General features: G+C 34.2%; 1 protein-coding gene across 3 annotated transcripts in view; it reads left to right on the forward strand.

Moving 5' to 3' along the window:
* UPF2 (UPF2 regulator of nonsense mediated mRNA decay) overlaps positions 1-24,607 on the forward strand; it is a 110,122-nt gene extending 85,515 nt beyond the window's left edge. For all 3 annotated transcript variants that reach the window (XM_044679352.1, XM_044679351.1, XM_044679353.1), the window contains 7 exons: positions 3,924-4,063; positions 6,856-6,960; positions 7,285-7,383; positions 9,085-9,252; positions 14,158-14,299; positions 17,070-17,190; positions 23,333-24,607. In XM_044679352.1, coding sequence (XP_044535287.1) covers positions 3,924-4,063; positions 6,856-6,960; positions 7,285-7,383; positions 9,085-9,252; positions 14,158-14,299; positions 17,070-17,190; positions 23,333-23,342 — 785 coding nt within the window. In that variant the 3' untranslated portion in view covers positions 23,343-24,607. The remainder of the gene's footprint in view (positions 1-3,923; positions 4,064-6,855; positions 6,961-7,284; positions 7,384-9,084; positions 9,253-14,157; positions 14,300-17,069; positions 17,191-23,332) is intronic.
* The last annotated feature ends 2,327 nt before the right edge of the window (positions 24,608-26,934 follow it).

Consider the following 26,934-nt stretch of genomic DNA (forward strand, 5'->3'; position numbering starts at 1 on the left):
ACCTAGCAAGTAGCATCACTGCTTGCCATTGTCTAGGATTTTGGAAGGGCAAAAAAGTTGTATGAAAATGTAACTGCAAATTGGGGGGAATGCAAACCAAAGCATAATTGAATATATTTCTTCCCTGTATCCCTTACAAAATGAGGGATGATATTGTACAAATTTTTTCTCAAGTGGAAAATAGATTTATATGACTGTCACCTGTATTTCTTTAGTTCTTTTACTTTAAAAGTAATTTTTAAAAGTTTTGATACCTAAAATGACTTCAGTTGCCAAAGTACCTATTCCTTCCTTCATTGTGCCCTTATTTAAAAAGGAAAAAATATGATATGCAAAATCAACCAATACGGCTAACATTTAAGACAACATGTAACATTCCATACTCTTACTGAAAGGAAAGATGTGTTTCATCCCACTTTGGCTGCCTCAGAGTACATTCAAATCTTTTATATAATTTTAACTGTAAAACAATCCTTTTAGATTGTTTAGGTTATAAACTCCCTTCTATCTTAGAATCAATATTGTGTATTGGTTTCAGGGTAGAAGAGTGTAAGGGGTAGGTATTTAAGTTAAGTGACTTGCCCAGGGTCACACAGCTAAGCAGTATCTGAGGCCACATTTGAATGCAGGACCTCCCATGTCTAGGCCTGGCTCTCATTCGACTGAACCACCTATCTGCCCCCAAGACAACTCTCTTTTAAAGGAAGAAAATTGATGCACAGATACATTACAAAACTTGCTAAAGATTAAAGAACTAGCAGCCCCATATCCACTCTGTTAATAACTCTTCCTTGCTTCTACATCTCCAGATATGCCCATTTCTTGACATATGGCATACTTGTTTTTCTTATTTAGCTTCAAATGTTATCTCTCTACATGTTTAGTGTATTTTTTTCTGGTCCTATCTCTGTCAACTCCTTGCTATGTGCCTTTTGGCATGTAAATTAAGACTCTATCTTTAAAATAGGTATAGTGATTCCTCAGCTATCTCATTAGGGTATTTTAACACTCAAAAGGAAATAATCCATGTGAAGATTTTTTAAAATCATATAATTTGATTGTCACTTGTCTTTACTTGTTCATCAATATTTTTTGTTTTAAGTTGATAACTTTAAGTGGAACCTAATAACATTTTTTTACAGTACTCAGCATAGTCTCATGTATATTAACTCTTTTACTTTTGCACAAGGTACTGCCTAGGCCTTTTAGATAGGAAGACAAAAATAAAATAGATCTCATCCTAAGGGAATTTACATTTTACTAGCAATATGCACAAGTAAGTAAATACAAGTAAGTTCACAAATAAGTAAATAAAAGATCATTTGTCATGGTAGAGAAAGCATTAATAGCTGGGATCAGAGTAGGGTGTTGAAAAATTATTATAGTCAACTTTAAGGGAGAGGGAGAGGTGTGGCACTGATCCATGTCTTGAAGGAAAGTAAAGATTATGAAAAGTAGAGATCCATTTAATTAGTTTTATAGACTGGAAATATAACCATCCAAGCAAAGTAAACTTTTTAATAGAATACAAGATATATATTTTAGGTGAAAATAATTGGAACACATAGAATATATCAAACCAAATTTATAATTATCGGGCTTGGTTTAACATAGGTTTTAGTTTTTAGTGTCTTCTCATTGTCTATGCAACATACTGACCCGCCCCCCAAACCTGACCACCCAAATTTTGCTCAATCTCAATCCTTCTAAGAAGTCTTTCCTCTAACATTTTAGCCTAAGAGGATTTCTCCTATATCTGAATTCCAATAGCAATTACTTTTATCTTTAGCACTTACAATATGTATTGTTAATCATCTTTGGCATGTCTGTAGGATTGTTACTGGTTCAATCTACTCCACAACCACATTAGTATGCAGAAAATCCTTGTTCAAGTACCTATGTGGTGTCAGAGAGGAATGGAAATAAAGATTTTGCAAATTAATGTACTGTCTCTTAAATTTTCCTTTGAAATTGTTTAGAAAAAAATTGTAATGGATTTGAAGTAGTAAAAAAATTTGTAGTAGTAGTGGTGTCTACAGTTATTGATGGAAATAATTTGCTACAGTGATTTCTATAGCAATGTTCAGCTTAAACGTGGAGCAGTAAGGTATGTGGGAAAGTAAGGTATGTAGGCCAGAAGTCGGATGCCACATCATTTGATTCTTACTGGACCTTGAGCAAATTAATCCCTTAGATTACTTCCATCTCTCTTTTGTTAATAAATATTATCTAATTATTTGTGTTTAGGACTATGCAAGATACATTGCAGGGATACAGAAGTACTGTGTAAGACAAGATCTCTGTCCTAAAGTTGCTGTTAATTTAGTTAGGGTAGATGAATTTAATGCTTATGAGTTAGAGAACTACATAGTAAAAGCCCAGAGGAAAGGTACATGCTGTGTGATCTATAAGTGTTCAGTTGAGAGGTACAAAAGTAACTGCTATAGTAGTCAAGGGCATATCTTCATGAACAAAATGGAATTAGTGTGGGTCCCAAGGAATTGATGAGGTAGGACTGCTTTGAAAGCGAAAAAGAACAGTATAAATGAAGATACAGAAACAGCAACAACCTTGGAGATAGCGATGATGGAACAGAGAAGAGACTGATATGAACTTGACAAATTGGAAAGTTGGAAAAATTGGGTGAGAGAGTGACATGAAGTGTTTTGAATGCTAGGTAGAAGATTGAAGTTTTAATGAAGTAAAAATCATGGAATTAGTCAAATTCTTTTGAATAAGAATTTAAAGAAGATTAATTGGGCAGTGGCTATGCAACAGAATAGAGTGTGGGAAAGACTAGATCAGATTGACTCTAGTACAATGTTGCTTCTATCAGGGCAGTGATGGGCAAACTACGTCCCACGGGCCAGATGCAGCCCCCTGAAATCTTCTATCCGGCAGCATGACTTTCTTCCTAATCTGACAAATACAACTAAGTAGGATACAATACAATGAAACTTCAAAAGAATTGCCTTAGAAACAGACTGACAGATGAGCATTTCCTTTCCTTTGGTCCCCTTTTTAAAAAGTTTGCCCATCACTATATTAGGGGATAGTGAGTGAGTGTGTGTAAAAACCATAACCAAAACTGTGAACTTTCTTTCTGGAATCACAACTTTACCTACCACCACCTATTCATATTTATGTAGTACTTTAAGGTTTAATTTACTTAACCAACTGTAGGATCTGTTAATGATAATTTTGTTTCTGACATAATTTTGTTTCTGAGACTTCTAGGAATCTAAGAAAATGTTACTTATTAGGAAGTTATCTCAAATGATTTACTCTTACAACTTAACTTCATTTGCTTTTCTGCTGGTGTTAACTTTATCCTCTTCTTGCCAACCCCCCTTTTAATGAGTTCTTTGATTTCATTAATAGAGGAGCATAATAATACTACTGTCTCTTTCTATGCATATCAGCATCTTTTCTCCTGTTTTAGAGAGCATTAAGAGGTTAAATGACTTGCCCAGGTTGGCGCAACCAGTGTGTCACAGAAGTGGGGATCAAACCTGTGTCTTTCCCTTTTTTAGTCAGTTCTAAGTCTATGAATCTACTGTACCTCATAGCTTTGTTCATGCTAAAATAAAGAAATAGTCACAGTATTTAAAGCATTATTTAGTAAAGGCTTAAAAGGTGTTTTTTGTTTGATATATATCTTAGGGATTCTCAGTTTTGAAGTATTCTTATTGATAAATTTTTTCTTTCTAGATTTCTCAGAGTACATCTTTCTCAATATGAAACTCTCCATTTAGCCTTTAGAGTAAGCCTGAGTTCTGTACTTGACTCATAACTGATTTTCTTTAACAAATTTCCATAAAAGATTTAATTATTTCTTTTAACATGCTATATATACTCTTAATTGAATTACTTCTTGAAAATTATCTCATTATGTATATATGTTTTGCCTCTTTAATTTTAAGGCCTTATGAATGACAAAGATTCAAAAGATTCTATGACAGAAGGAGAGAACCTTGAAGAAGATGAAGAAGAAGAAGAAGGAGGAGCTGAGACAGAAGAACAATCTGGAAATGAAAGTGAAGTAAATGAACCTGAGGAAGAGGTGATAACACTTTTATTTATAAACAAGTTTGTAAAAGGTACATTTGTTGAAGTGTAGCCTACATAAATCAAGCCTATTTCTAAGGTGATAACACAATTTGTTTTATCTCCCATATTTTCCTTCCTATAAAAGTTAGTCTGTATCCTTTTATAGACCATGTAAAGTGAAGAAAAATATTATTTATAAGATCTGGTCAAATTTCGAGAGAAAAATAATATGCACATTGTTCATGCCCCTTTTCTTCTAAACCCATCCCATTACAAATCAATTTATATGTTTTATCATTTGTTATCTCTAAATCTATGATCCTAATAACCTTGCTATTATTATTAATTATAGATCTAATGGCATTTGAAATCTGAGATTAATTTACCCGTTAATAATTGTAAACTTCTTTTTTTGCTAGATATTATTTTTTTCCATTTGCTATTAACAGGTCAGTGGTAAATAAATAGCTACAAGTCTGTCATAGTAAAACAGAGGTGTCTACCTAAGGCCATGATATTTTTCTCCTGTTAAATAATAAAAACCCTTGAGCTGTATTTATACTTGTGTAAGATAATATAAGTTTTTTGCATGATTTGAAGCGTGCTTTATAATTAAAAGAAGTGATTATAAAAAAGCAGTGTATGCAAATAGCACAGTCCCATAGGGTTTTCATGAATTCTTGTTAATTTTTATCAAGTATAGATGACAATTTAGAACTTTATCTCATTTCTGCTTTCTTTCTTTAGTCTAAGTGTTCCTTAGAAATAAAAACATATTAGCAATAAAATTTTATAGCTGTGTAAAACATTTCTTTAGTAGTATAATAAATGGGCATTTTGGTGCTTTATTTTCATGTGAAGAGGTTTTGCATTTTTACACTATTCTCCCTTCTAAAATGCATCTTGAATATAAACTTATAATTTTGGGAGTGACTTAGTATTTATCCATCACTTTATTTTAGGAGTGCAACTTGAATATTTACTTTTAAAACTTGTAGTAAAACATAAGGTATTTTTTTCTGGACAAACAAAATATATGTATAAATTTGCCAGAGCTTTGGCACTAGAAAGGAAAAGAAGGAATTCTTGATCTCCTTCATCTACTGACCAAGTATCACCAATTTCCACAGGAAAAAAACAGGAGAAGAAAATAGGAAGATAGGAAGAGCTATGAGCTATTTTTATCTGCTCAAAAGTGAGCTCATATCCAAATCTTTCACCCAAAAAGAACTTCCTTCATTTCATTCTAATCTTCAGGTCCTTAATTTGAATTTTAAAATAAATTCTTTAGAACTCATTTCTGCTTTGTAATACCCACACAAATATGGCCACTAAATAAAATTTTTTTTTTATTTTTTAAACCCTTAACTTCTGTGTATTGACTTATAGGTGGAAGATTGGTAAGGGTAGGCAATGGGGGTCAAGTGACTTGCCCAGGGTCACACAGCTGGGAAGTGTCTGAGGCCGGATTTGAACCTAGGACCTCCTGTCTCTAGGCCTGGCTCTCAATCCACTGAGCTACCCAGCTGCCCCCTAAATAAGATTTTTTTAGGCCAGAAGTGTTCTCTAAGAGGACTGTGAATATATTTCAGGGCAGTGTTGGGGTGAGGTAGGTAGTTTGGCCTGTGAACTTGTTTGGCCAAATATTATATTTTTATTTCAACGTAATTGGGTTCTTTGGTAATCCTGTATATATATTTTTAAAATGCATTTTAAACATTCTGAGGAATCTTTAGGCTCAGTCTGCTAAAGGAGTTCATGAAACCACAAAAAGGTTGTGAACCCCTGCTTTATGCCCTCTTGCTGCAACTTTTTAATTTTTATTTCTCCTTATTTGTTCTCATTTTATTCTTATATCACAATCCCTTCCAAATATTTCTCCTCTTCCATATAGTATGTTAACTATGTCTCTGACATGCACAATATTTTGGGGCCTTTTTAGGAATTATCAATAATGTATAGCAAAATTTGTTGTTGCAGTGTAACTTTAAGTCACATATAACAAATTTGTTAGGGTTAAATAAAATTGCTTAATCTGTCCTTCTTTGCTATGTATGTAGCACTGTCAGTTTTGAATGACCCCAGTGATGTTCTTACCCTGGCCAGTACCTGTGCAAATCTAATCTAATCCTTATTTACAAATTAATTTCTTCCTTTTGAAAGCTCTAAAGGCAAAAATTTCAAGAAATTTTCTAAAAAATCATGTTTTTGATGAAATTGGCTTGAGGGGTATATTAAATTGGATTTTCTAAATCTTAAAAAAAAAAACAACCAAAACCAAAGACCGAGACTTCCTATAAAGTCAGTCTGAGAAATAATAAATTAGAACACCAAATTGTTGTGGTTGGGTTTTTTTGTTTGTTGTTTGTTTTTTTTTTGCAAAGTCAAGGGAACTCAAAAGTGTTTTGCCATTGTAATCCTATGTAGAAATCAGCCCATTTTCAGATTAGTTTCATAGGAGAAAAAAATGTAGGCGGTTCATAGAACTTTTTTTTTTTTAATTGAAAACAAGGAAGAGGCCCTACAAAGGATCTTTGTACTGTTTAGATCAGTGGAAGATAATGAAGTGAGTTTTCAACTACTGGTATTCAGTAAATGTTGCCAGCTGACATTGCGTTACCATTGTAAGCAGTCTACATACTAGGCTGAATGAAACTCAAGGACAATAATTGATTATTCAGAACTGTTGGAAATCAGATTTGTAAAGCATGAATAACATCAGTGTTCACTGTTGGCTCCTTACAATTGTATTCAGGTATGCCATGGTATTAACCTTAAAAAATAATTTTTAAAAAACAATTTTAGGAGGGTTCTGACAATGATGATGATGATGGAGAGGAAGAAGAGGAGGAGAATACAGATTACCTTACAGATTCCAATAAGGAAAATGAAACTGATGAAGAGAACACTGTATGTATTGCTGAGAAATTTGCCTTTGTAAATCACCATCCTTTTCATGATGTTTCAGTGCTAGACATGGGATTTCTGTGTGTATTATAATATATAATTGTGTTCTTTCAGATACTTTCAAAATATATGAACATTTTTACTATAATATCCAACTAAGCATTTCATTATAATGCAATTCTTTTCCCCATAACTTTATTGAAATAATATTATAAAATACCCACTTATTCATTGCGTTATCCTAGACACTATATAAGACAAGTTGAAATAAGCCTCTGCTCTCTAGCAGTTTGCTCTTGAAATTTATAATTTTATGTTTTCTCTTAGGAGGTAATGATTAAAGGAGGTGGACTTAAGCATGTCCCATGTGCAGAGGATGAGGACTTCATTCAGGCTCTAGATAAAATGATGCTGGAAAATCTTCAGGTATTAACTTTTACTTTGTATTCCTAAAGAATTTTAATACAAATAAAATTATCTTATACCTAAAGACCTAAAATAAAAGCACATTCAGATAAATTGGATAATGCTTAGTAAAATATAGTTTAAATTTAAGATTACCCAGTGTCTACCTATTTGCATCTGTAGCAAGCTTTCTATTTTACTCTGTATTATTTGTAACATTATGGCTCCCATCCCTATCCAATTGTCCCCATGAAGTGAGCTAGGGAGAAATACTAGCAAATTTAAGGGTACTGGTGGGTAGTATATCTTCAGGGCACCAGATAGTGCTTCATTAAGAATCTTCTTAGATTTTATAGAAGACAGTTGGTTTCTAAAAAATAGGATTTCTTTCTAAGGCACTGGATTCATGAAGTAAGTCTTAAATACTTGCTCTTAGTCACATAGAAAATCAGTACACTCTCCAGCAAACGGTAGGTTGGTACAGTGAAAATATAATAGTCCTGATCTTACTATAAATGGAGTGAATTTTTCCTTTTTTTTTTAAAGTGCATTTCTTTATGCTATTCACTGTTTGGAAGAAAAAATTTACTTCTGTATCCTCTTTGTGGAAAGAGTACCTGTAATGGTGTGCCTATGTTCACCCTTCCCTACTCTTAATTGATTAATCATATCAAATTGGACAAATTATGAAGAGGCTATCATTCCTTTTATGAACATTTAATTTCAGTAATTTACTCTGATGTCAAAACATCAACACATTAAATATACATTTAAAACTATGTTTAAAATAATTTTATCTTTTAAATAACTGTAACTGCCTTTCCTTTGTGCTTCCTTACCATTCCTTTTCTAATTAATTTTTAGTGACAAAATCTTGACTTAAAAATTAATATAGAATTATAATAACTTTAGCTCAAAATGGAGAAAACCCTTTGGAAACTAATGAGAAAAACTGTAGACAAATAATTATTAACTAAATTTTAATTCCTGTTGGAGTTTGTGACCTTCTTTAAGTAAGTGTTCCCTATCTAAATTATATAAAACAATTTTTAAAAATTAGAATTTGCAACCTACCTTAAATGATTGCCTATTTAAATTATATAATAATACCAATTGCCAATATTTATATAGCACTTATGTGCAAGCATTTTGCTAAGGGCTTTACAATTATCTTATTTGATTCCCATAACAACCCTGGGAGTTAGGTGTTGTTATTTATCCTCATTTTATAGTTGTGAGGCAAACAGATAAATGACTTGCCAAGTCATATAGCTAGTGTCTGAGACTAGATTTAAACTCCATTCTTCCTGACCACAGGCCCAGTGCTTCATCTACTACACTACCTAGCAACCCCTAAAGCAGTTTTTTTTTTAATGTAGTCTAGGAAAAATACAAAAATAATAATCACACTATATCCAGGATCTTTTAATTTCATTGGTGGTGTTATTCTTTCCAGCAGTGCATCTCACAACCTATCAACAATTGACTAAATAGTCTAGACAGTTAAATTTTGAGCCTGGGTCCAGCCCTACCCACTATCTCATATTGCCTCTTGCCAATTTGAAAATCAATCTTACACTTAAGAGGTTTCATTCATTCCTATTTCCTTCATAACTAAATACTCATTGACTTATTTTATATTTTACAAAGTGAAATTGCCCAAACTTACTTTATAATCATAATCATCTTAACGTATTTCCCCTACTTTTCACTTTCTTTAAGCAACGAAGTGGTGAGTCTGTTAAAGTACACCAGCTGGATGTTGCTATCCCACTTCATCTCAAAAGCCAGCTGAGGAAGGGCCCACCACTGGGTGGTGGGGAAGGAGAGACTGAGGCTGGAGACACAATGCCATTTGTCATGTTAACTAGAAAAGGCAACAAGCAGCAGGTAAGGCCTCGGGAATGTTGGTTACCTAACTGTATACAACAAACATGATTTGTTGCCTTATTGAGAGGGTTTAAATTATTGCCATAATTCCCCTTAGTGATTCAGAAGGAAAATACCTTAGAAATGTGTATACACAAATGTGTGCTATATTAGTTTTTCTTTTTAAAAAAATTTTTTTAGCTTGAGTTTTTTCTTTCTTATCTACCTTTGTACATACTTTCCTTACTCTCCACTGAAAAATAGTGAACATCCACTGTCTCTCCTTTCTCCTTCCTCCTTTTCCTACATTACTATTAACCATTAACCATATTAAAAATATATTCTTCGATCTCTGCTATGAGTCCATCAACTCTCTGTCTGGAAGTGGGTAGCTTGTTTTATTATGAGTCCTCTGGAATCATGGTTGAAAGTTGTATTGATCAGAGTTCCTAAGTCTTGTAAAGATGTTTGCTTTTACTTTATTGCTGCTGTTGTTCTCCTGTTATATAAATTGTGTTACTTATTTTACTTTACATCAGTTCATACAACTCTTGCTAAGTTTCTCTGGAAGTATCTCCTTTATTTTTTTTTACCATATAATAATATTCCTTCACTCATATACCAGCCTTTTCTTAGTTAATGGGAATTCCCTGAGTTTCTAATCTTTGCCACCACAAAAGTGCTATAAATTTTTTTGTGCACTAGGCCCTTTTCTCTATCTTTGGGGCATAAATCTAGTATTTGTATTAGCTAGTTTAATAGATTTTGGATAGTGTTATTTCGTGTGTGTGTGTGTGTGTGTGTGTGTGTGTGTGTGTGTGTGTGTGTGTGTNAGTGTTATTTTGTGTGTGTGTGTGTGTGTGTGTGTGTGTGTGTGTGTGTGTGTGTGTATGTGCACGCGTGCGCAGATCTTTTCCTGTTGGCTTTTGTTGGTAATATACAGATTGTTGATGATTGTGTGGGGTTGCTTATTTTTTGCAGCTTTACTGAATTTGTTTATTTTTTTAAAAAAAATATTACCTTCTGTTTTAGAATTATTGCTAATTATCAATTCCAAAGCAGAAGAGTATAAGGGCTAGGCAATTGGGATTAAGTGACTATCTGGGGTTACACAGCTAGGAAGTGTCTGCAACCAGATTTAAATCCAGGACCTCCTGTCTTTAGGCTTGGCTCTCTTATCTCCTGAGCCACCTAATTGCCCCTTTAATTAGTTTTTCAGTTGATACTAGTGTTTTCTAAGTAAGTGATCATCATCTGTAAAAGTGATAATTTTTTTCCCTTTTTGCCTAGGTTAATGACCTCAATTTCTTTTTCTTCTTTTAGTACTCTAGCTGGTACCACTTTATTGAATAATAATGGTGGTAACTGACACCTTTGCTTTATCTTAATCTTATTAGAAAGGCCTCTAGTCTATCCCATTATAGATAATGCTAGCTTTTGATTTTAGATAGATTCTAATTACTCTTTCAAGGAAAGCTTAGTTTATTTGCCTGCTCTACAGTGTTGTGTTTTTTTCCTAAACCCTTATCTTCCATCTTGGAGTCAATACTGTGTGTTGGTTCCAAGGCAGAAGAGTGGTAAGTGTAGGCAATGGGGGTCAAGTGACTTGCCCAGGGTCACACAGCTGGGAAGCATCTATGAGGCCAGATTTGAACCTAGGACCTCCTGTCTCTAGGCCTGGCTCTCAATCCACTGAGCTACCCAACTGCCCCCCTCTACAGTGTTTTTAATCAGAGTAGGTGTTATATTTTTTCAAAAGCCTTTTCAAATTCATTGTTATAATCATATGACTTTTGGGAGGTTTTCTTATAGAAATGGTGAATTATACTTATTTCCCCCTAATAATAACAAACCAGTCCTGAATTTCTGGTATAAATCTAAGTCAGTCTTAGTGCATAATTTTTTGATATGTTGTAGTTTCTTTACTAATTATGATTTATTTATTTTTTCATCAGTTCTAATTAAGAGTATTTATCATTTGAATTCACTTTTGAATGTGTTGAGTTTAAAGATGTCTTCAGAACATCCAGTTTGAGATGTCCAGTAAACTGTTGTTGGAAATGAGACTTAGAGGTTAGTGAAGAGATTAGGGCCAGATAAGTAGATCTGAAAAATCATCAGCTTTGAGATAATAATTAAATCCAAAAGAGCTGATAAGATCACCAAACAAAATATTATAGAATAAGGGCTCAGAACGGAACCCTATGGGACACCCATAGTTAGTGCATATGATTTGGATGAAGATCAGCCAAGGAAACTAAGAAGAACCAGGAGAGCAGCATCATGAAAATCTAGAGAAAAGAGTATCAAGGAGAATATAGTTAACAGTGCTTCGGTTAGATCTAGGAAGGATGACAATTGAGAAAAGGCTATTAGATTTAGCAATTAAGAGATCCTTAGTAATTTTTATAGAGATGAATTTCAGTTGAATAGTGAATTTGGAAGCCAAACTGTAGAGAGGTAAAAGGAGAATGGGTGGGAAAGAGATAGAAACAGCTATTATAGGGGGCTACCTGAATATGATAATGTAGTATTTGACACATTTGCTCCTGTATACTTAGGTGGTAGTTTAAAAATTTAGGTGTTAGAGTAAATTTAAAATATGCCTACTTGGGAAAAAAATTGTGGGTTTTAAAAACATCCCAAAATGTCAACCCTAAATTCTAAACTTACTTTTTTTTTTTTGCTAGTAGGCTTATTTTGTTTTATTTTTGATTCAAAAGGAATAGATTTTAATATGTACATATTTTGAGAAATTTATTTCCCTAAATTAAAGCATGACGGTAATTATATCCAAGATTATCAAGAGAATTGTTATTTAACCATGAATGAGAAATTATTAAAATAACTTAACTATAATTAACTATAAAATGAATTTTCAGACTTTACAATTTTCTTGAGATTTTGAAGAATATTCAGTTTTAAGAGCATTATGTGATAAAAAATTACTAGCATTTTGTGGTCTGAAAAATAAAGTGTATCTTGTTCTGATTTTTAAAAAATACTTTATTTACTTTTGGGAGTTGGTTCCTCTGGCAAAGATTCTTTGGTTTTTCTAGAAATGTGAAATGTGTTGCCTTATAGGAATCTTTGATTCTTGAGTTAGTGAAAGGCCTCTTTGTCTGCAATTTGTGTTCAGAAATAACTTTCTTCTAGTCATTTATAAAAGGAAAATAAACATTGAGGGAGAGGTGGCATTGAAAATAAAATAATTACATTCCATACTTCTCATATACCTATCCAGGTTGGACACTAAGTTATGAAGAAAAAAAAGTTATATTCTTTAACAGAAAACTTAATGTAGTAATAGTGAATATTTAAGAAATCTATCCTTTAAACTAAATTTATTAATTTTTGACTCAGAAAGATGCATAATTATACCATAAAATAAACCTTATAGCGAGTCATCTCTCTCTCTCTTTTTTTTTAAACCCTTAGCTCCTGTTTTAGAATCAATACTCCATATTGGTTCTAAGGTAGAAGAGTAAGAGCAGTAAAATAACTTACTCAGGGTAACACAACTAGGACATGTTCCAGAAGGATATGGATGATGATTTTCTTTTTAAAAATAAAATTTTATTTTATAAATGTGTCTATATGTCTTTATGCATTCATCACTTACATTTCCAAGTGTATCTCTTCCCTCCCTCCTAACCCCTTTCGTACCTTATAATAAAAAAGAGGGGAAAGGGAGAAGTTCAGTCAAAGAAACCAATTTATGAACAATTATTTTCTAATAGAGATTACTACATGTTTCTACTTTGCGTATTTTGGAATGATGTGAGACTTTAGCTATCTGGGTATCTGTTGGATGCCTCTGTAAAATGCAAAGCAGATTAATTTTTTACTTTTACTGATAATTTCCTATTTTAATTCAACAAGCACTACTGATTCTGTGAAATCTTATACTGGGCAGTGACGAAAATACAAAATATTAAGTAAAGTATGTGCCCTATTCTCAGAGGAGCCTATAAATACAGTGTGAACCATTTATTTCAGCGTAAAAAAACAAACAATTTCTGGACTTAATCCCTCATCCACATGGGAGAACTAATTGGTATTGAGGAAGTGAGAGGAGAAGGGAGGAATTATTTCATTTTAAGATTTATAGTAGTGAAGGAAAGGAATAGTCATCATGGACACTAGAGTTATTTAAGAAAATAGAGGGCATATAACTTAGGTGAATTTATAGAAGGTATATACTTACCAGATTTGCAGCTGGCATCAGATTGGGAGGAGTTGATAATGTTATATCTTATAATTGAAAATCAAAAAATTCTTGACATAACAAAACTTACAAGTTGGAATTGAAGAGGTACAAATGTCAAAGTCTGTATTGAAAGTTAGAAAAATCTTACGTAAGTGTAGAATTTGACTTTTTTGTTTGGATGCTTGCATCAGCTAGCCTTTGGGGATTTTAGAAGACTGCAAGCTTAATAGAAGCCAACAGTTGGGTACAACTAATTGCTTATAGGATGTCTAGTATATAGTGCAGGCACACAGTGATTAGAACAGCCTTCAAACCAGATGGGGCTGGCAGGGAATGAGCTCCCTCTCACTTAAATTGTTGGGTGATTTCTATGCAAGGTTTTTGTAAGGAGAATTTTTACTTTGGATGAGTTGTTGATCTAGATGACTTTTTTTGACTATTAAGATTCATTGATTCCGTTTTACTATTATTTGTTACCTATTACTCTTGTCACCTAATAATGTTAATATTTGAATTTCTTTGGATTCTCTAAAAGTATCTGGTAGTTTCTGTTGTTTAGTAGGAAAAGAAGTACCTGATTTCCTGGCACTCTGTCTTCCCAATACCAACCCTATCTTGCCAAATACCTGTTAATACTAATAGGTTATATATTTTCATGATTTTAATTTCTCATATCTTTTCCTCAAGTTGGTTATGATATTTCTATTATCTTTCAGTTTAAGATCCTTAATGTACCAATGTCTTCCCAACTTGCTGCAAATCATTGGAACCAACAACAAGCAGAGCAAGAAGAGAGAATGAGAATGAAAAAACTCACATTGGATATCAACGAACGTCAGGAACAAGAAGATTATCAAGGTTTGGAAGCTCTTAGAGAGAAAAACAGATTTTTCTGTTCAAAATAATCAAAGCTAAACAAGTTGATGAGTAGGAATTTTATGCTTTTTTGAAAAACAAAATGGTGAATTAGATATCAAAACTACTATGTTATTTACTGCTCATTTATTTTTTTTTCTTATTCAGCCAGATAAATTTTTTGGAAAAGGTAGTTCTTAAAACTTCCATCTGCTTTAGTTTGTCATCTTTAAGTATTTTATTGAGAATCAGTAATACTCTGTCACTACCTTTCTTAGTTGGACTTCCATGCAGAGTATCACATGCCAGATGAAAAGCAAAATAATAATTGATTTCATTTTCTAATTTTGGTATAAATATTTAGTAGAGGATTATCTTATAGGTAGATAAATCAATCTTTTGCACATATGTACTAATTGATAATTAGATGGTAATGATGGGCAATTAATAAACTATTATAATTGTTTTTTTATGCACCAAACATTACTGGGTTCATCTTGGGGAAATAAATGATGAATTTGGTAAATATCTCTGAAGTTCTTAAGATTTTTGGATGTATAACTCAGGGAAGCCCACCTAGTATTATAGTCATATTATCATTATACCTTCTCTTTTCTCTCATCAGTTTCTTGGTGCCAATTCCAACTCCTCACTCTTTCCTAACCCTCAAAAAGTTTTCCCTGAATGTTCCTGTCTAGAGATTATTTCTGGGATATCCTAGTCCAGTCCTCTCCCTTCTCTGATAGTAGAAATAGCTTCTAGGGAAGTGGAAAGCATTGCTTCTTCTTAAAATAAACTGTTTCTGGGACTCCATTGGTTAGCCTGCCCTAGCTCTGAAAACATCTAAGGAGAAGTATATATGTTGGCCAAAGGGTCTTGGAATTGTCAAAAGTCCCTCAGAAGAAACTTCTCAAATCACTCAGTAGTTAGAGGCCAGAAATATTTACTTCATTCTTTTGTCAGATCCTTTCATACACAGAAGCTTAGTGGAATAATTTTTTCCCCTTATTTTATTCCAGTGACAAATTTACACATAAAATTTTCAAGGTTACATGTTCATGTTGTCTCCCTCCCCTCTTCCCTCCCCAAGTTGACAAGCATTTCTGCTGTGTTATACTTGTATTTTCCTTAGTGAAGCGATTTTAAGAGATTTGTTCTGTGCCAAAATGTGCTCCCCCTACCCCCAATCCAGCTTACACTGCCCTAGATTAGTTTTAGTTAACAAGTAAAACAGCTAAGGAAAATACTGTTCACTCATGTGTTAGTGAGAAAAGGTTTAATCAAATTGTTTTCTAGATATTTTGGTAGAGATGAGTTTTAGAAGCAGAGATTTGGATGGTCATGCCTGGATAGGTCACTGTGTAGAGGGGTTTGGATAGAAGGGCATCATGAAGGCGAAATCCCTCTGGGTTAAGGAGATGACATTGCTAAGAGGTCGGAGGCATTTGTTAGCAGAGTCAGACCCTATTTTAAAGTTTTGCTGGGAAATGCCCTATCCCCTCCCCTTCTCCCAAAGAGATGACAGTGATGATTACCCCCTGCATTACTGCACACAAAGCTTAGTACATAACACTATTAATGTGTATTTAATATATAGTTTTATTATCTATGCCAAATATAGCTTAATTTAAATTATTCTAGACCCCGTGACTCTCTTGACACACACAACAACACAATCTACCAGCACAGTGATGGGCAAACTTTTTAAAGAGGGGGCCAAAGGAAAGGAAATGCTCATCTGTCAGTCTGTTTCTAAGGCAACTCTTTCGAAGTTTCGTTGTATTGTATCCAACTCATTGTATTCATCAGATTAGGAAGAATGTCACCCTGCTGGATAGAACATTTCAGGGGGCCGCATCTGGCCTGTGGGCCATAGTTTGCCCATCACTGCACTAACTTATTCCCAAATGCCCTGAACTATTGGGCATATTCAACAGCTGAGGCACATGTTCAGCTTTAATGTTTCCCAGAGGACAAAGGACTAGTTTTGACTTAGCCACCCTTGTTAGTTATGTTTGCTCTAGTTTAGGGGGTCTCAAATACATAGATTAACTCTCCTTCCTCTGTCTCCATAAATGCCAGCAGTCTCAAAGAAAGATGAAAGATTTTGGTTCTTTCTTAATCTAGTACTATATTTTGAAGCCATTTTGAACTTTGAAGGTATAGCATAGGAACATTTTGTCATCAGTCTAACTTTTTTTTGAAAAACCTTTATCTTTCATCTTAGAATCAATACTATTTATTGGTTCCAAGGCAGAAGAGCAGTAAGGGCTAGGCAGTGGGGTCACACAGCTGGGAAGTGTCTGAGGCCAGATTTGAACCTAGGACCTCCCATCTCTAGGCCTGGCTCTCAATGCTCTGAGCCCACCAGCTTCCCCCAAGTATAACTTAATATTCATTCAATGAGTATGGCTACCAGATTCAAATCAATTTTTTGGAGTAGTTAGTTTTTTTTGTATAACAGAGATTTACCCAGACTTCCATAGTAGTTTTATTTGACAGAATCAAGTTATTTTGTTCTACTTTCAGGATCATGTTTCACAAGAGATGACTACTTGGCTCACCAGTCATATTTAGATTGGCAATAAAATGAACTTTGGATACTGAAATTATCTTGTACCCTAAAGTACTTTTTCAGAACCTTTAACTTATTTAAAATGGGATTAGGGTACCTTCCCCCAACTTTTCTGCCTTATAAAAAACTTGATCACCCCAGAATCTTTGGACATTTTACTAAAGTTAATTCTTTTTTTTTAAATGCACATAATTCCAGAAATGTTACAGTCTCTTGCACAACGTCCAGCTCCAGCAAACACCAATCGTGAACGGCGGCCCCGTTACCAGCATCCAAAGGGAGCACCTAATGCAGATCTAATCTTTAAGACTGGTGGGAGGTAAGACCATCTTTATTCATTCGCTTAAAAAAAACAAACCCAGAGCTGTGATTTCATTGCTTAAGGAATTCCCTTTGAATAAATTCCTTTGACCACAGCAAATTGGCACCTGCTCTGTAACTTGAAGTCTTAGAGAGCTACCTGAAGCATTTATTGACAGGCCATTTTTTTATTATGTTCAAATAAATAAAAAGATAATTCTGGATTACAACTCTATAAATATTAAGTATCTATATCTGAAGAGCACTTTGCTAGGTGCTGATTATTTAACTAAAGACATGCTTAATCAATATTTTCTTATTTTATTTAGTTAAATAGTTTTAATTTTGCATATATTTTGGGGAAAAGAGTTTTAAAACAATAATGCTTTCATTCAAAATTTTAACAGCACACATTTTGGTTTCATATCATCATGGGTAAACTTTTTTATTTCTGTTTTCCATTTTACATTTCTTCCAAGATTCTAGTTACAGGTAGGCATGATTATACTTTTTGTTTTCTGATATGCCAAGATAGGCTGAAATAACCCTAATGTTACTAAAAAATAGTAACATATTTATTTTTTAGGCATGCAGTTGGAGTTTTAGATATGTGCTTTGGTTCTGAAGTTTCTTGGTAGGATCCATGCCAAAGTTATTTAAAACCTTTCGAGTATATTAAGTTTGATAATTAAATTTGTATTAGGAGCCTCAAGTTAAGCCATTCCTTAGTATTTCAAATTATTGTAATGGCTCCTGTGGTATTTTATTTAAACACCCATGTTGTTTTAAGGAATTCTGGAATGTGAAATAACTTTCTCTCATCTTAAAAGATTGGTACTAACATTATGTACTTTCTCTGCTAGTTTTACCATACCTTTTCTTTTAAACTGTAGGTACCATGAGGGTAGGGACTGTGTCTTATCAGAATTTTTTCCATCTCCTAGTACTTAGTCTGGTGCTCAGCATATCAAAGGTGCATAATTAATGCTTATTGGATTGGATTGAATCTATCTTTTATGGTATATGAAATTGAAGCACATGATGCTTTTTAAAATCTGACCACCATACTTAACATTTTTACCAACTTATGAACATGGCCCCAAAAATATATCCCTTCTCTTCATGAAAGAAAAGTAGTAGAAGGAGATAGGGGTCAGTTCCAAGTCTTTACTCAAGTAGAATTAATTATGTAGAACTGACTCCCATCTAAACATTATAGTTTGCTTCTTCAAGAAAAATAATTCTTTGAATTGCATGCTTATAGGCAATCTTAGCCAAATTACTTTGTCATGATAGTTTAGTCTCTATTCTTTAACATCTGCTTATTCTGACTATTTAAAAAACCTAGTTAAATTAGAGAAATGAAGCAGAAAGCTACCTAATTAGGTATCACAAGATGTTAGGCTTTTTTTTTTAATTAAATGTTTATTATAGATGTAAATAGTATGTTTTTATTGCTGGTGAAATATAGAAACTAGGTTAAATAAGCAATGAAGATGTCAGTTCTTTAATATCTGTAGATATTTTTGCTTTTACAATTTAAAAAAAAAAGTGGCTTTAAACACATATAATTTTCTTAGTAACAACTATTCTCTTCCTGTTACTTCTATATCCCTGGACTTTTCTTTTATCCTGAGGATGGTGTCTACTCATTTGACTTTTGTGTAGGTGGCTAGCTAAAATTTTGAACAGTTAGAATTTTTTTTCACTGAAGTTTTTATTCAGACTCAGTAAATTTTCATCCCTTGCAGTATCTTTACCTTTTCCCAATCATAAAAACTTTAAGGTGTTGAGATCTTTGAAATCAAAAGTAATAGATTACCTGATAAATTTGCTTGCTAGAGTCAAATTTTATTCCTTCAACAAATATTTAAGAGCTTACCATATGGTTAGCACTGCTCTGGGTTTTATGTGAGTATCCTAGATGTTCTTCCTTTTCTGGATTTTCATTCTATTGCTCTCTTGGTTCTTCTACCTCTCTGGCTTCTCCTTTTCAGTCTACTTTGTTGGTCATCAACCATGATTCTTGCCCTAACTCTGCATGTATCACAGATCTCTATCTTTGGCCTTCTTCTCTTTATATATTTCTTCTTGGCTGTCTTATTAGCTCCCATGGGTTCTGTTCTATGGATGATTCCAAGATATAGTTATCCAGGTCCATTCCCTCTTCTGAGCTCCAGTCCCTTACCACTAAGACACTTCAAACTGAATGTCTCATAGACATTTCAGACTCAGCATATTCAAAATACACCTCATTATCTTTACCCTTAAACCTCTCTGTCTTCCTAACTTTCCTATTGATTTTTGGTACCATCATCCTTACATTCAACCAGTTTAGCAACATAAGTTACCTTCAACTTTTAACTCTTCGCTCAACACTTCCCTGCTCCCTCATCAGTTGCTAGGTCTTGTCAATTTTTCCTTCTTGACCTCTCTTACATCTCTTATCTTCTGTCTTCCTCACATAACACCACCCTAATTCAGGTCCTCATCATTTTTCACCTAATTATTGCTGCAGTCTCCATATTAACCTTCCTCATATTTGCTTTCTCCAAACCAAACTTCACAGTACTGGCAAAATATTTCTAAAGCATAGAACTGACAACCTGCACGAAAGGCTACAGTGCTTCCTATTGGCTCTAGGATCAAATGTAACTTGTTCGGTATCTGAAGCCCTTCATAAGTTGGCTCTAGCTTGTTATACCAGGCTTGCTCCGTATTACTCTCTTTCATCTACTCTATGGTCCAGCCAGCCTGGCCTACTTATACTTCCTTACCTTACATATAATAATGTGTCTTCCACTTCCATGCCTTTGGCATAGGTTTTCCTGATACAGCCATTGCCCTCCTATTCCTGGAATGTACTCCTTTTTTGATCCACCTTCAGTTAATATCCTCACCCTGTCCTTCCCCCCTAAATTACTTTATTTTTACTTAGTGTAATTTTTTGAAATCTGCGTGCGTGCGTGTGTGTGTATGTGTGTGTGTATGTGTGTGTGTGTATGTGTGTGTGTTTCTCTCTGATAAACTAAAAATCCCTCAAGGGCAGGGACTTTTTCATTTTGATTTTTGATTCTCTAGCACCTAACTCAGTATCTGACATAGAGTAGGTACTTAATAAATGCTTGTTGGCTGACCTTAATGTTTATGATCTGATAGAGGAGAAAAGATTCATCTATCTATCTAATATAAATGTATGTATGTATATATTGAATCAATAATTCTGTTTGTTATTCCTGTCCTCTTATAAATTTCCTTAGCTTATTAACAATTTCCTAATTATCTTTCAAAACTCTCTTTTCACTTATTTTTATCATTTCCTAGGCTTTGACATTATCCCCATGGCTTCTTGTGATCCTACAAGTTTAAACCTCTTCATTTCCCTCTCTATATTTTGGGGGAGCACAAGTGGAAAAAGTGACCTGCCTGAGTTATTATAACTTCTTGTCTTTACTTTTCCATACTTCTTTGTGAATGGCACTATGTTAAAGTGTGGTATTCTCTAAGGACAGATCTTTCAGACTGAATTTCCATGTTGTAAAAGAGTTTTAAGGTTTTGGTATTTAATTTATATCCATAAATTTATTCATCAGCTGAAAGGCAAAGTATGAAGAGAATTTCTAAAGGATGATGTTTTAGATTTGCTGACAATATACTTATCAGATAAGTTGCATTAAAAATCTCAGTATTCTTATCACTAAGAAAAGTGGGCTAATCCTTTCACACCTTCCTCTTATTTGATGTAATAGTAGAGGGCCATAAGATAGTGATCAGAATGGATAATCATCTCAATATATACTGCAAAGACTTTGTAAGATTATTTAAATAAAATGTTAGCCTATTATATTTTTGGAAGTATATGACTTATCATTAGTCCTTCTTTCTTGGTTGTTAGGAAAGCTAGTTCCTCTTTTTGAGTTGCTTTTAGAATTTTGAGTTGTTTTAGAATGCAAAACCTAGAGGTGAGTTAACAGAACTGTGCAAAACATACATACAGAAGAACCTGAAAGTGGGCAAAAACAGAGAATAGTGTTAAGCTTGAATCTTGAAACTTTGAGATATTTTGTTTTAAATCTAATAACCTGAAAGTACACAACTTTATGAAATGTTTCTCCTAATATTTTGATGCCTCTTTTTTCTTTATTGTGATCTTACCTTTTTGTAAAATAGACCTGTCACTTACATGTGCCAGGAATATTGTGGGCATGCTAAAACATTCTATTATACAAAGAGTACTTGAGAAGAGAAGCTGAAAAATTGCAATTCTCCATTTGGTTTTACATTTTTCTAGCATCAAAACCAGATTTTAATGTTGGCAATATGTAAATATAAATAAGGAAAAATATATTTAGAAACAAATTATATTGGTATCATGTAACAACATAATACTTTAAAGGCTTCATGACTGTAGGTTTTCATTAATTTGCAGGGACATGAATTACAAGTGCAAAGTTTTTTCCATGTTTTATAATTAAACATCTTTAAAGTTTGTATAAGTTAAGATAATTGATTTTGTCATTGGCTGTATCAAGTGTGGGGTGTTTAGTTACAGCGATGAACAAAAGGGTAGTCCCTTTGATCTAGCGATCTCTTTGTTTTTAGAACTTGTCCCTCTCTTGATCCCAAACTATGGATATCTTCCCATTTTAAAAAATAATTTTCAGTCCTTGAGACTCCACTGGATCTTTTTGTATTTCCACCATCTAGCCAACTCTTTCTGTAGCTTCAGAGGTGAAAGCTATTCCTTGTTGAGATAGTATAAAATGGATGTACTGAGCTGGAACTAGTTTATCTGTGACTTGAACTGGCATAACTACAGCATCCCTCTGAGACACAGGTTTTTCCTAGTGACCTGAGCAATCTCCTCTTTGTGCTCTCTCTCTCTCTCTCTGCCTTTTGGTGATCTTATCTGCTTCCGTGGTTCCCAAGAGTTTGTAAACATTTTAACTTTCCTCCTTTCTGTCTCTACCTCCCCATCTCCAAATATCTGCTGGACTTCTCCAGCCAAATATTCTCCTAGAATCTCAAATTCAACACATCTAAAAGTAAATTTGTCATCTTTCCCAAAATATGCCCTTCTTTCCTATTTCCCCATTTTTATAACTGACACCTCTTCCCAGTTGCTCAGATTTCATCTTTGTTTATAATCACCTGCCAAGTCCTATCAGGCTTACCTTTATAACATCTCTTGTACCTGTCACCTCTCTTCTTACATTAGGGCTTCATCCCTGTTTTTCTTAACTATTGTAATAGCCTTTTAATTGGACTATTTTCCTCAAATTTCTCCTTCACACAGCTTCCAAAATAGTACTCTGGAGGCACAAGTCTGAAGTTTCTCTATTCCACTCAAAAGACTTTCACATAGATTCCTGTTTCCTTTAGGATAAATTGTATACTCCTCAGTCTTGCAGTGAAGGACATCTACAATCTGTTCTTCAGCTTAACTTTTCAACCCTATTTGACAAACTATGCCAAACCAAGTTAGACACCCTTCATTCAGTACTGGTCATTTACTTCCATGTGTTTCTTTAGGCTGGAATGCACTCATTCTTTTATCTTTTTTCCAAGTCTCAGGTGCCACTTTTTGTATCACCTTCTCTGACCACTCCCAAGCTGAAAGTGTTTTCTTCCTTCTCAAATATTCCTAGAGCAATTATTCCATTTATTCAAATGATTTTAATTTCAGCAGTTATCTTGACTGATCCAGGGGGAAAGGATGCTATGCTTTTTTCTCCTGTACAAATAATAGTAAGGGAACATTCTTTCCACTTAAACTATGCAAGAGGAATAAGAATCTGAATGAATGCACTTTACATATTTACATCTTATTCTTTATGTTCCTTGCTAATGTAACTTCCTGTTCAAGGTACAAACCCTGCATTCAAAAATATCTTAGAAATTAGTTGCCATAAAAGAAAAAAATAGATCCAGAAAAGTCATCCATCTACTGCCTATAAAATTGTTCTTTCCAAGGTACAACTTGCTACCTATTGTTTTTTTAGACTGGCAGAGAGGTTGTATACTTTGTAATAGGATTGGTCTATTTGGAGAAGCTACTTCTATTACATAATCACTGTAGCGAGAGCACTGTTTCTCTCTTTGGCAGTAGTTCTAGTTCTACAATGATTCAATATTTAAAATTGCCTTCTTTATACCTTTAGGAGACGTTGATCCAGCAGCAAGTGTCATTTCATTAGGTCCTGTATCTCTGATGTTGTGGATAGTGGAGTCCTCCAGCAGTTGAATGAGAGCAGTGGACACATCTCAGCATGTCGGGCTAGAGAGTTGCGAATCTAAACCTGGGGCAGGCTGGGGCCATGAGGCAGAAACACCAGCCTCCACTAACACCGGAACAAGCTGAAGCTTCCAGTTATGGCATAAAAGGCCTTTTGTTATGGGAACCACGCGAGGGTTAATCTTCTCATGAGAATGGAGGTAAAGAAATGAGATGGTTAACTTTACTACTGAGCAGTTACACCAAGAACAACTGTCAATGAGATGGATTGTGCCGGAGCAGAAAAGGTTTTGATGGTAACAGTATGGGGGATAAAAGAACTTAAGTTTTAAACTTGATGTGAGTTACATTGTCTCTGAATTGAACATCCTGTGTTGGAAGAAGATACATTTGGGGGCTCCAAGACTACAGTAGAAAAGTATAGAGCAAGCAGTAAAATCTTCTAGTCAAACCTTACATGCAGGACAACAAAATGATGAAAGATATCCAAACACCAGATACTCCACCAGGAAGGCTTTCATTTTAGAATTTGTTTGAAGGAGCAAAGGATGGGAGAGAGAAATCAATTTTATCCGTCAGAGCCAGTGAGATAAAATTGTCTATTAAGAGAAAAGAAAAAAAAAAGACTATTACTATACAGAGAATGTTGATCCAGATCACTTAGAAAAAGTCTGATACCAGCTTAAGAACAGGGATAAAGTCAAGCCCATTGTAAGTATCATTGAAAACCAAAATGTGCCAGTCAGCATGTCATAGAAAAAGACCAAAGGGCAACAAGAAATGGATCAGAAAATTTTGTTGGCCTTTATGGGTTTACAGCCTCTGTCTCTAAACAAAGTATGGAAACAAGTAGAGCTTTTATTTTGCTTTTTTTCCCCCCTTAAGTAGAAAGGAGGTTTCTTGGTCCGTTTCTGACAATCTGTTGTTTATTAGGATAGTTGTGTCTTTTGTTTGCTTTCTAGTAGGCATAGTACATTTAGTTAAAGACTACATCTGTATGCTACTACTTGATTAAATCTTTTTTTCCCTAGCCATTTTCTTTTTTTCCCCCTTTTACCACTGTTTCAGTTTCTGCATGTAGAATTAAATAAGAAACAAAACTTGTAAAGTTGTAACATTTCACATGGAAATGCTGCCCGATCTTCACCAGCTTCAAAAATCTGACCTTTGCCGATGCTGCAATAAAGTGTTGTAATTTAGATTGCTGTGTATTTCTTTTTTTTTTTTTTAATAAACCCAATAAATGATAAAATCATTATCTACTGGGACCAGCTTTGTGCTTTGTGAAGTGTATGCCCTCTTCTTTGGGGATATAGACTTCATTTCACTTCTTCATATGTTGCCATATTTGTTTTCTTAAGGACCTAATAAATCAGGGTTTTGAGTACACCACCTTTATCCATGTGAAACCTAGGCTGGGATGAAGGTTGTCTACAGGAATTAGGTATGTATGAGCAGTGATAGTAAAGATAAATCCATTTAAACTGGGTGGCTCAAAAGAATGAGAGCGAAATGTATACTTTGGTTCACTTTCCTTCTGTTAGGCAGGTCCCAAAGACTAAATTAGACAACTCCAAAGGAACTAGCGTCATTACTGTCATTAGAATTTTAAAATTGCAGCCCTTTTCAGAAGATTGTGGAAACATAGACTTTCAAAGTTTATAAGGGACCAACTTTTCTCCTTTTCCAAATATATGGCTAAAAATAGATTCTAGGCTTGAGTATGAGATATCTCTGTCTTTGTAAGATAATCTTTGGTGTGTTATAAGCTTCTTAAATGGCGAACTCTTTATATATAGTTCTACTGAATTATTTTGAGAAGTTTAGATATATACTAATTTTGTATTGCTTAATTTGAACTTGTCATACCTTTTTGCTATTGCCATATATCTCTCCTCCCTTTCACCACCATAAATGTCTTATGTTTCTGCAGTGCTTACTTTCTTATGACCTAATAATCTGTCAACCCTTTGCTGTCTGTCTTCTCATTCTACCCTTCTGCTGACATTGCACTTTCTGAGGTTTTCTGTAACTTTTTAAACTACTAAATGGTCTAATCTTAATCCTATTCTTAATCTATAGTTTTTGATGTTGTTGACCACTTGTTGGAGATTTCTTCCTCTGTCAGCTCTCTTCTGGTTCTCCTACCTTTTGGACCTCTTCTTTGCTGGATAATCATTCATCTCTTGCTCATTGAACCAGAATGTGTCTCCCAAGGCTCTATCCCTGGACTCTTTTTTCTCTTTACACTCTCCCTTTATAATTTCTTTAGATCCCATGAGTGCAGTTATCTCTATAGAAATGCCAAATCTAAAAATCTAGTCTTAAATTCTCTCTTCAACTCTAGGCCTACATTGCCAACTACCTATTAAACATTTCTATCTGGAGGTCACATCAGCATCTCAAAACGTTTAAAACAGAATTCATCATCTTTATCCCTTGTCTCACCCATCTTCTAAAGTACTTCTTTTCTATTGACAGTACCACCAGCCTTCCAGTTTTCCAGCTTCCCAAGTTTTAGGACATTGATTCTTCCTTTCCCCTCACATCAATTTGCTGCCAAATATTGGCGATTCTACCCCCCCAGTGTCTCTCAGACCCATCTTCTCATCCTCACTTTAGATTGGGACACCCCCCTCCCCCATCTATTGTCTGGAATAACCAGATAGCCTCCTATTTGGTCTCTTAGCTTCCAGTCTTTCCCTTCTTCATCTTCCACACATCTGCCAAAGGGATATTGTTAGAACACAATTCTCTCTGTGCCGTTCCTCTTCTTAAAAATCTTACATGGCTCTTCATTTCCTCTAGGAAAAAATCGCAACTTCTTCACCTGTCTTCCTCAGGCTAGCAGCAGATAACCTTTCCAGACATTTCATATTACTGCCTTTCAATATAACAACCAAACTGGCATGGCTCTTCTCCAAACTCAGCATATTCCATCTTGAACCTCTGAGCCTTTGCATAGGTGATAACTCTTTTATACATAGCATATCTGGGATGCAGCCTGTCCTCATGTCCACCTCTTAAAATCCTTCCTTTTTCTTCAAGCCTCCTTTCTTCATCCCTTCAACTTGTTAATATAATCTGCTTAATTTCTTGTATTTACTGATGTGTACATGTATTTTCCCAATAGAATGTAAGCTCCTCGAGGGCAGGGGCTTTTTTCCCCCTTTAATGTTCTTAAAACCTAGGATTTAGTGGTAACTTAATAAATTTTTGTTGAATCCAGTTGAATTTTAGACTTGACAATCCCTATTTTAAAGTTGAGGGGGAGCAAATTTCTTGCCTCCAATTTCTTTCTCAAATAAAAGCATAATTATTTTAATCTTCTCTGTTAAATAATCCATAAATAAAATCCATAAAGGAAAACTCATTATTTTTGTAGCCAGGTAGCCTGAAGCCTATACTAGATGTGGAAAATAAGATCTTCCATTGCATTAATATTGTATTCTATTTGACTAGCAAAACAGAATGAAGAAAAGACTTCGGAAGGTATGAAATAAACTTTCATTAATCACAAATAGTACT

The sequence above is a fragment of the Gracilinanus agilis genome, chromosome 5 (genome assembly GCF_016433145.1).
Source record: "Gracilinanus agilis isolate LMUSP501 chromosome 5, AgileGrace, whole genome shotgun sequence".
Lineage (NCBI taxonomy): Eukaryota > Metazoa > Chordata > Mammalia > Didelphimorphia > Didelphidae > Gracilinanus > Gracilinanus agilis.